General features: G+C 29.3%; 1 protein-coding gene across 1 annotated transcript; it reads left to right on the forward strand.

The window, feature by feature from the left end:
* Nucleotides 1–9264: 9264 nt before the first annotated feature.
* Nucleotides 9265–11844, forward strand: LOC133812858 (SUMO-conjugating enzyme SCE1). Its single transcript, XM_062246684.1, has 5 exons — nucleotides 9265–9555; nucleotides 9665–9748; nucleotides 10681–10833; nucleotides 10928–11041; nucleotides 11497–11844. The coding sequence occupies exons 1-5, from the start codon at nucleotides 9487–9489 to the stop codon at nucleotides 11557–11559; spliced, it is 483 nt and encodes a 160-aa protein (XP_062102668.1). The 5' UTR covers nucleotides 9265–9486; the 3' UTR covers nucleotides 11560–11844.
* The last annotated feature ends 54 nt before the right edge of the window (nucleotides 11845–11898 follow it).

Below are 11898 nucleotides of genomic sequence, written 5' to 3' on the forward strand. Positions count from 1 at the left end.
ACAATTGTAAAGATATTGATAATCGAACTCTAAGTCACAATCACTTGGGTATTTCAAAGAGTTCTTTGTTTACAAGCAAGTTCATTTCAATCAACCAAGGTTGAATTTTTTAAGTCACAACAAATGTCTTCTTGTTTTTTTAAAAACGGCACAACAAGTGTTTTGAAAGATGTTAAGTGCACTTGGCTATAGACATAAAAAACATGGTAGTAGTGATTAATCCATAAAAGCATAAACCTTTTGACTAAGACATTATTGGTCCATATATATATATATATATCATCACATTAATAATCCAAAAGGCACTAAGCTAATTAGGATTAATAATAATTAGGTTAGTGGGTCTCACTCTCAGTTGGCAATAATTATTATGATAAGTTTTAATGTTGTTCATATCCAACATCCAACTACTTTTATTAAAAACGACAAAATTGGCCTTGCATGGAACTGATCAACTATCACTTCAATTTTTTCACTTATGGGTAAAATTTTAGGATCTTTCTTAGCTAGTGGCTAAAAAGGAAGTGCACCCGTGCGTCTCTTTTGTGTTTTCTTACTGTGAATAATTTTCGGTGTGATTTTTTTTAATTATCGTGCTTATTCTAGTTATTTATAACATTCTGTAAATTTTCGATAAATTCTGAATAGTTTACAGGGCTGAAAATAAAGTTCAAACAAGTCGTTGCACGTGTGACTATTTTTTTTTTACACTCGTGGAATACAACCTATTTAAATCTAGTTTTCGATACTATAAATTATTCATAATTTTCTAAAAATTTACAGAATGTTCAAAATAATTACAATATACATGGTCATAAAAAAAGGGAAATTTTAATATGTATGCTTGATAAGAGTTATAATTACAAAAAAATACTAGGCATATTAAAATTTACAAAATAATGCTAATTTTTTGCACATTACCCAAAATGCCATTTTCACTTCTTCCTCATTCTCATTTCTCTCTTCTCTCTTCTCTCTTCTCTCTTCTCTCTTCCCTCTCTCTCTCTCTCTTATTTCACTCTCTCTCACCTCACAACACCACCACCACACTAAATATTATATTTCGAACAGATTTGGACATGATTTTTGGATTTTTTTTGCGATTTTTTTCAGATCTGAAACTCTGAAATCTGCAAAAAATCGACATTGCTCGATGGTGGTTCGATGGTGCTCGATGCCAGCTCGATGAGACCTTCAAAATCATGATTTTTCATGAAAAAATGACTTTGCTCGATGGTGGTTCGATAGTAGTTCGATAGTGGCTCGATGGTGCTCGATGCCAGCTCGATGAGACCTTCAAAATCATGATTTTTCATGAAAAAATGACTTAGCTCGATGGTGGTTCGATGGTAGCTCGATAGTGGTTCGATAGTGCTCGATGGTGCTCAATGCAATTCTTGTAAGAGACATAATTTTTCACTCGGGTGTCCGTTTGGGGTGATTTTTTTTTTTATTTTGGGTATTTTTTCAAGATCTACACGTTTGACATGTTAATATGCACATTTGGGAAGTGTAACACTTGTAAAAAATAGAAAAGTGCAAACATACCTCATGTTTAAGACATCTTTTAGTATATTTTTAAGTTTTAAACTTCTCAAATGTGCATATTAACATGTCAAACGTGTAGATCTTGAAAAAATACCCAAAATCAAAAAAAAAATCACCCCAAACGGACACCCGAGTGAAAAATTATGTCTCTTACAAGAATTGCATCGAGCACCATCGAGCACTATCGAACCACTATCGAGCTACCATCGAATCATCATCGAGCTAAGTCATTTTTTCATGAAAAATCATGATTTTGAAGGTCTCATCGAGCTGGCATCGAGCCACCATTCGCTGGGGCCTTCAAGATCAAGATTTTCATGAAAAAATGACTTAGCTCGATGGTGGTTCGATGGTAGCTCGATAATGGCTCGATGGTGCTCAATGCAATTTTTGTAAGAGACATAATTTTTCACTCGGGTGTCCGTTTGGGGTGATTTTTTTTTTGATTTTGGGTATTTTTTTAAGATCTACACGTTTGACATGTTAATATGCACATTTGGGAAGTTTAAAACTTAAAAATATACCAAAAAATGTCTTAAACATGAGGTATGTTTGCACTTTTCTATTTTTTACAAGTGTTACACTTCCCAAATGTGCATATTAACATGTCAAACGTGTAGATCTTGAAAAAATACCCAAAATTAAAAAAAAAATCACCCCAAACGGACACCCGAGTGAAAAATTATGTCTCTTACAAGAATTGCATTGAGCACCATCGAGCACTATCGAACCACTATCGAGCTACCATCGAACCACCATCGAGCTAAGTCATTTTTTCATGAAAAATCATGATTTTGAAGGTCTCATCGAGCTGGCATCGAGCACCATCGAGCCACTATCGAACTACTATCGAACCACCATCGAGCAAAGTCATTTTTTCATGAAAAACCATGATTTTGAAGGTCTCATCGAGCTGGCATCGAGCACCATCGAACCACCATCGAGCAATGTCGATTTTTTGCAGATTTCAGAGTTTCAGATCTGAAAAAAAATCGCAAAAAAAACCTAAAAATCATGTCAAAATCTGTTCGAAATATAATATTTAGTGTGGTGGTGGTGTTGTGAGGTGAGAGAGAGTGAAATAAGAGAGAGAGAGAGGGAAGAGAGAAGAGAGAAGAGAGAAGAGAGAAGAGAGAAATGAGAATGAGGAAGAAGTGAAAAGGGCATTTTGGGTAATGTGCAAAAAATTAGCATTATTTTGTAAATTTTAATATGCCTAGTATTTTTTTGTAATTATAACTTTTATCAAGCATACATATTAAAATTTCCCTAAAAAAATCATGTCAAAAATTATTTACCGTAGGAGAACATGAAAGAGGTGCACCGATGGACCTCTTTTTCTAGCCCCTACCATAGACAAAATTTACTAAATATGAAATAATTTTGGTTGAAGGCTTATCTTAATGATCTTCAAACTAGTTTCTACCACATTAATATTGTGTTCATTTATTGCCCATTTTAGACCATTGATTAATAAGAAATGTGGTTGGTTCAACCTTAAGTTTAAAATCATTTAATATAATATTACAAATTGTGATCTCCTAATACACAAATTTTTAAAGAATGATAGTTTATTAGATGACCTATTTATACTTTTAGTGTACAAAGAAAAAGGCATAATATTATAAAATCAATAATTCAAAATTACCAACAAGTCAATAAGATCATATCCCCTAATTTTCTTCCTCAATTCTGGTAGCTACATATTTCAATAAAAAATGTATAGTTTTATCTTCAATATATATTTTATGAAAAAATACGTGTTAATTAGATATGTCAATTTATATAATATTTATTTTTCTAGTTAAACTAAACTATAGTATAAGTGATGCAAATTTTAAATTGAATATATTATAATTTAAAGTAAGGGGATGAAAATAGATAATTTTTAATGTTATTTTACAATTAATTATATAAATATTTACAAATTCTTAATATCACTAAAAAAAAATTCCATTTTTAATGTCATATATTTTATATTAGAATAAATTACATTTTTGCTTCCTGAACTAGGACCACTATATGATCGTGCCTCCCGAATGATTCGTGATGTTAAAAATTCCCTCAAACTATGCATGTTACTGAAATATGATATTTCTGTTAGATTTCGTCCTAGGTGGCTAACAGAATGATGATATGACATTTTGTCTGTTGATGTGGCACTGCCATGTGTAGAATAATTAGTAATTTCACCCCCCAAACTTTGACTGCTACCAAATAATACTCATTTTATTAAAAAAATTAATTTTTTCTTGTAAAAGTAATAATTAAATCCTTAAAAATTATAAATTTAATTAATAAAAAAATAACTCTGTTTAATTTTACCTTTTTTTTTCTTTTACAATATAAAATAAATCTATTTTATAATGAAATTTTAAAATAAATACTAAAACAAAGAAAAAACATTTAATTAAAGATGAGGACGAATGACTTAAATAAAATAAAAAAAATTAAGAGAAGGAGGACGAAGGGGAACAAACTTTGTTTTATGATTTATTTTTAATTTTTATTTAAAGATATTTTTATGTTATATTGTAAAAGAAATGAAAAAGTAAAACAAAAAGTTATTTGTTATTAATTAGATTTTTTAATATTTGAGTATTTAATTAATTTGAAACTTTTAGTATTGTTTATTTTCTTAATATTTTAAAATGATTTTTTTTATTTTTAAGGATATAATTATTATTATTTTTAAGAAAACAATGAGGTTTTCTTAAAAAAAAAATAGTCTTAATAAAAATGGAAAAATTTGACAGTGATTAAAGTTTTGGGCTAATTATTCTACATAAGACAGTGTCACATCAACAAACAAAATGTCATATTATAAATTCGTTAGCCACCTATAACAAAATCTAACATAAATCTCATATTTTAGTAACGTGTATAGTTCGAATGAAATTTTTAATATCGCAAATCATTCACGGAGCACAATCATATAATAGTTATAGTTCGAAGGGCAAAAACATTATTTATTATTTATATTATATAATGATTATGCTACTTTAATATAAAGATTTTATACAATCATATTTTGTATTAAATGATGACTAGGCTCCTTTAATATAAAGGAGTAATGATACATACTCTCTAATCTCTATTCTGTGAGAAGTTATACTAATTTGTATACTTACTAATTATATTTGTTTAAAGTAATACTAATTTCTATACTTTCTTATAATATTTGTTTAAAGTGAAACTCATTATGTTACAAAATATATATCATGTCAATAAGTATAAAAATTATTGTAAGGTTTGAGTGTGTATCATTACTCAATAGAAAAACAAGTGTTTTTAGTACAAACACCACATAAGGTTTATTACTCTATGACACTTATCATTGAAAAAATATTTGTGATAATCAAGTTCTTGAGTTTTGATGAATTAAACAAAAGAAGTATTTTTTTATGGATAAAATTAGTATAGTTCTATATATTATATGTACACTTCTAAACTTTTTTTATGCAACATAGTGTAAAAAATTCAAAAATTTTAATTTAAAATCTTAAAATTTTGTAAAATAAATAAATAAGAAGAATTTCATTGCCACTAGTTATAGAAATTAATGGCTTGATTACAATTTTTTTCCTTCTCAAAATAGAATTACATAACTAAAACCCTATAAACAATTTCACAATCTAAATACAGTTTTATATTTTTTAATACTTAAAATATAAAGGACCACATCATAAAGACGTCGAAAATTTTGGACAACCTATTTGAAAGACTATCGTCAACCAAGGTATCTCCCTTCAAATTTGTTTGTAACTTTTACAAGCTGCTGACTAATTAGAAGTTGCCACATGACCCATATTGTTGTTCGTCTTATCAAGTTTTAGACTAAAGCAAATGAAACCTACATTTATTCAGGAAATTACATATTTTATGGTCTTTTTAACAAGTTTACAAAAATATGGTTTTTTTTCTTCCATAAAACTTATTTTATGGCTTTTTTTTTATAAATATTTTTCAAATTTATAGTTGGTTTATACCATAAATTTACTCTTAATTGAGTTTATTTAAATTAGGCAGTTATTTGAGTCATTTTAGTGTTTTTTATTTGATTATTTTTATGTCAGTTTTATTATACAATATTAGTTTAGCATTTTAAAAAGGGAACTTAATCTATTTTATTATTTTTATATTATTTCATCTCTTTTTTCGTAATTTAATGTTACAATTCAAAATAGTAAATACATTGCTACAAAAAAACACAAATACATTTTTAGTTTTCATCTCTTCTCTGTAACGTTTTTTTTCTCCTCCTTCTTTCGTCGAACCTTATTTGGAGAGAGTCTCCTATTCAGTTACCTCGCCTTCAACTCAAATTATTTCATTATTTACTATCATATTTTTTATTATTGTACTTATTTTTTTCACTATATTAAAAAAAAATCAAATCAATTTTTTTTGTTCCAGCTTTGATCATGACTATTTTTTTTCTTCATCTAGGTTAAGTAACTGATTACTTTTACATTTTCATATATGCTTTTTTTTCAAGCTTTGAATGTTCTCATCAGGTAATTGGTTACCCATTCACGTTTTCATGTCAGAATTTTTTCTTTTCATAATTGAATGTTCTCATCAGGGTAACTAGTTACTCATTCACGTTTTCATATTTATTTTTGTTATTTCCAAAATTAGATGTTCCTATCAGGGTTACTCGTTACCCATTCAAGTTTTCATTTTGTTTTTCATATTTGTATGTTACTACTATAGTAACCAGTTATCCATTCGCGTTTTCATCATATTTTTTTTTCTTCCAGATTTAATGTTCTCATCAGGGTAACTAGTTACTCATTCACGTTTTCATATTTTTTTTCTTTCCAATTGTGGGTGTTCTTATCAGAGTTATTGGTTATCCATTCAAGTTTTTATATCTATTTTTCTCTTCTTCAATATTTGGATGTTCCAACTAAGGTAACCAATTACTCATTTACATTTTTATATATTTTTTTTCTTTTCAGATTTGAATGTTCTCATCAAGGGAACTAACTACTCATTCACGTTTCCACATCTCATTTTTTTTAATTTCCAAATTTAGATGATCCTATCAAAATTACTTTAAAAATAAAAGACTGAAATATTGATTTGAATTTTTCTATATATACGAAAAAAAATGCTAAAAAAAGTACAATAATAAACAATAATAAAATAGTAAAATAATTATTTAATAATAAATTATACGTGAAAAAAATAAAAATAAAATGAAGAAAAAAGAAAATTGAAGAAGAAAATAATAAGTAGAAAATGGAAGGAAAAAGGAGCCAAGAAAATTGAAAAATTATAAAAAAAATGATGAAAGAAAAAAAAAAGGAAAGAAAACGGAATAAATACAAAAAATGATGAAATAATAAAATAAGAGATTAAGGAAAAAAAAAAGAGAAACAAATGAAAAAATGGTAAGAAAAAAAAGGAAAAATAGAAATAAAAAAAAAAGTAAGGAAAAAAAAAAGAAAAGAAAAGCTGGAAATTTTTTTTAAAAATGAAGGAAAAAAATAAAAAAATTGAAAAAAAATAAAAACTAAAATTACCATCAAAATCAAATAAAATTAATTATGATTAGAACTATAACATATTTATATATTTTTTAAATCTCATAATTATGAACTTCCAAATAAAAAAAACCATGAAAAAATTAGAAAAGTTAAATGTCCACCTAAAAAACCATAAATATGAAGAAAAATCCCTCTATTTCAAATACAAAATCACAATCCAATTGAAAATTTAGAAACTCAAAATATTATTTTCTTTTCCCAAATCAAACAAACAATTTAAATATAGAGGAAATTACAATTATATGGGATTTTTTATAGAGTTTGCAAAAGTATGATTTAAAAAAAAAAAAAAAAAGTTAATCTATAACTTTTTTTTTAAGAATTTTTACTTTTGTAGGGTTATTTTCCCAAATTTTTGTATAAAAGTTGGTTTATGCCATAATTTTACTCTTAATTAAGTGTTATTAATTTGGAAGAATATGTTTGCAATTTGATTATTATTTTTTTAGTTTATTTAATTTTTTATATTAATTTTATATAACTATTTTTATATTAATTTTTTTTTTGGTTGTTTTGCAATATTTTTTTTGTAATATGAATTGTGTTCATCATTTTTTTTATTTATTATAACATTTTTTCCTTTTTTTTAGACTGTACGTTTTTTTTTAAAGCCTGGGTAAGGTATCCAGTTACTTGATTGATTTTTCACAGTTATGTAAAAAAAATCATAGAGCTAAGTTAATAACATGTATGAGGATGGGTAACCAGTTACCCTGAAATGAGTAACCTTCTGTCATAAGAGGGGTAACTAATTACCATACGAGAGGTGATGAGTTACTTATATAAATATGAAAAGAAACATTGAATTTGAAGGAAAAAAAATACATGATCTGATCTTAAGACCCAAAAATATACACACATATCAGAACGTGGAGGTAATCGGTTACCATAAAGAACCCATAAATATACATCCATGCTAGAACGTGAAGATAACTGGTTACTATAAAGAACCCAGAAATATACACATATCGGAATGTTACGGTAACCAGTTATCTACTGCATACATGAAGATAGATAAAAAAACCCTGAAATATATACACATACCAGAACGTGAAGGTAACCGGTGACCATAAAGAACTCAGAAATATACACATAACATAACGTGAAAGTAACGAGTTACATATTGTAGACCTAAAGATAAAAAAAATGTATAGATCCAAAGAAACAAACGAGTTTTGATCTGCAACTCAAGAAGAAGAAGATATATATATCTATAATAATATGAAAATTGATTTACCTAAACATTAATTTTTTTACAAGTTAGTTCCAAATCTAAAAAAAAAAAATTTAGACCTAGAAAAAAAAATCAGATTATAATAGAACTGATCGGAGGTTGCTGATTGTTGCTGGAGGTTTGCCGATCGAAGCTGGCTGGAGGTTGCGGATTTGCTGCTAGAATTGATTTGATTGTTCTTGATCATATCTTTAAGATCTCGTCAGAGTTTTGAAGTTGTTGCCAGAGATGGAAGGTGTTGTCAGAGTTTTGGTGCCTTGGCTGAAGACACGATTGTGGAGATACTTTTGATCGACTCAAGCTTCAGCTAATGAGTTTTTGCTATGTTAGTTATCATAGTACCATTCCTTGATATAAAATTTAATATAAAAATAATTTTAAAAAACAAATAAACTAAAAAAATAATAATCAAATTACAAACACACCCTTTCAAATTAATAAAACTTGATTAAGAGTAAAACTATGACATGAACTAACTTTTATACAAAAATATGGGAAAATAAACCTATAAAAGTGAAAATTCTTAAAAAAAAAAACATATATTAACTTTTTTTTGAAAAAAAAACCAAACATTCTATTAAAAATTCCATATAAAATATAATTTTCTGAATGAAAAATTCCCTCAAATATATTGCTTTTGAATATTGAGCCCATTCATTTGAGAAGTCGAAATGAAGCCCATGAGAATGCCTACGTAGAGTACGAAGCCCAATACAATGAACATCGGGAGAGAGGCCCATGGGCCGTGTCGGTTGGGTCACGTGAGAGAGAGTGTGTGTGTAGACTTTAGTGCTCCTGTGGCGTGGTTCTCACGCGAGAAAAAGAATAATTCTGCAAAGAAATAATTAAAAAAGGATGACTTTGCAAATTCATTGACTTTACGAGGGGCCAATATTATAATCCCCAAAAACATAAAAACGACATCATGTCATTTGTCCAATGAGCTGCTCCGCACCAACCTCAGATTAAATCTGGACCGTCCATCTTCTCTTCTCCGCCTTAAAGGCACCCCTCTAGGGGCAGAATCGGAATCGGAGAATAAAAGCCTCCGCCTCCTATAAATTTAGGTCGCCGAAAAACTCCCTATAGTGCTAGAGAGAGATTTTTAGAGTGAGAAAGAACTAGAGAGAGAAACAAAGAGAAGAAGCCATGTCGGGTGGTATTGCTCGTGGTCGTCTCGCTGAGGAGCGCAAGTCATGGCGTAAGAACCATCCTCATGTCCGTACATCTCTTTTCTCTCTGTTTGATCTCAATACTTACATATGATCTTCGTTTTGTTTTGCCCTAATTTGATTCTTTGTTTGTGTTTTTTTGGGTGGGGGTTTAGGGTTTCGTTGCGAAGCCGGAGACTTTGCCCGATGGTATGGTCAATTTGATGGTGTGGCATTGCACTATTCCTGGCAAGGCTGGTGTAAGTATTCGTGTATTATATACATGTTATATTGTTCTATTCAGTTCTATGATTGAACACCTAATTTGTGTTTGAGTATTGTTAAATGGGTTTTTGTTGTGTTTACTGTACTGTTAAATTAATTTCATTTAGTTCTTTTTGTTTGATTAGGGTATTTTTGGCGTTCTTTTTGTTTTGCGATCCTTGATTCATAGGCCTTTCTTGAATTATAAGCTTGATTTTATTAGTGCTCTATGTTTTGTTTTATGATCGAGCTCAGTCATTGTGGAATGATTCTTCATGTATTGATTCAACTACTGTGGTTGTAATCGGTATTGGGCCTCATCTCATCATTTGTGTTTGCAACCCAATATGAAATTTCAATTCTGAACGCAGAAACTTAAATGATATTGAAGAAAAAGTAGGCTTAACCATGATAATAATATATTGGAAATTAGGAGTCAGAAGCAATAAGGGACTATGTACTCATGGGTTGGCATATGTTCTTTAACCTTCTGTTATTACTACTCTTTGCAGGCTGTGAGGTCTCTTTATGTGTATTGCAGATGGAATCTCTTTATGTGGTACCTATAACTTGGGGTTACTTTATTTAGAATTGATAAATACCCAGAGCTCATGTGTTGCATGAAAATATATAACTAATGTTTTATTTTTAGGATTTGGTTATTTAATTTACAAAATTTAGCATTTTGATGCTTTTTGTATGATTTTTTAGCTTCTAACATTATGCATCGTAATGCAAGTAGCTTTGCGTCAATTTTAAAGGGAGATTTTAGCAGCAGGACAAATGCTGTGAAAGGTTCATATTCCTAGTCGTTAAATATATTAATATATGGATAAACTATGCAGATCATTTTTTTTTTGTTGTTTTTCTTGATTGTTCAATGATTACTTTTCTAGAAAACATTTTTCTTACCTGTGTATATTTGCAGACTGACTGGGAAGGAGGTTATTTCCCACTTACACTTCACTTCAGTGAAGACTACCCTAGCAAGCCTCCAAAATGCAAGTTTCCACAAGGTTTCTTCCACCCAAATGTCTACCCTTCTGGAACTGTTTGCCTATCAATTCTTAATGAGGATAGTGTAAGTACTTTTTGTTGCCTTTAGTGATGGAATTTGGTTGAATTCAGTCGAACATATTGGGTTAGGGCTGATAGAATGTTGGTACTTTATTCAGGGATGGAGACCAGCTATAACAGTTAAGCAAATACTGGTGGGCATCCAAGACTTGCTGGATCAGCCAAATCCTGCTGATCCTGCACAAACAGAAGGTTACCACCTCTTTATTCAGGTACTTTTGCCTCCTTAGAATTTACGCTTGTAATCGGTATTCACGCTTAGAATTAAAAAAAAAAAAAAAAAAGAGGAAATGAAAAATTGGAAGACCCTTTTGTTAATGATGTAAAGATTTGAATCATATCATCATCATCATAGCACATTTTTCAACAATGAACGAGTCTTCATGTAATTCGAACTCTAGCAAGTTTTCTTTTACCATCTTTGACTTAGTTTCAAAGATGTTATGTTATGTTCACATTTTTTAAGATGTGAAACTGTTCCATTGGTTTACTAAGGTTGAAGTTTTTTTAAAAAATCTTTTACTGTATTATAAAGTGCCAAAATTATATTGGCAGCCTTACTCGTCATTGAGACACTCCAACCAATCTTTAGCATCTGAACACTCCTTGTGGTGACTCCGGTCTTAATATATTAAGTTTTGATTCCCCATTACTTGCTTTTTTTCAGGATGCTGCAGAGTATAAGAAAAGGGTCCGACAGCAGGCCAAGCAATATCCTCCTCTGGTCTAATGTAAAAGAAGGTTTTTAAAGAGACAGCAGGCCAAGCCGTGTCACCACTTTTTTTATTGCTAAGAACACTTTCATTAAGGATTGTTTTTTTTTTTTTTACTTGGGAATTTGTGATTGCCAGCGTCAAGTATAGACTGCGGCGGCGTGGTGATCTATTTTAACTTTCAGTGTTGGATTAACTTATGTGTTAATATCATCGATATACTAGTCTTCCAATGATACTCATTGGTCTTCATATTTATCAGAAACATGCTCTTAAATAGGGAATTACAACAATTGTGTGAATATTTTTTTCTTGTCAATATCTGATTATGCATCTTCTGCTGCACTATGGGCATC

The sequence above is a fragment of the Humulus lupulus genome, chromosome 1 (genome assembly GCF_963169125.1).
Source record: "Humulus lupulus chromosome 1, drHumLupu1.1, whole genome shotgun sequence".
Taxonomy (NCBI): Eukaryota; Viridiplantae; Streptophyta; class Magnoliopsida; order Rosales; family Cannabaceae; genus Humulus; species Humulus lupulus.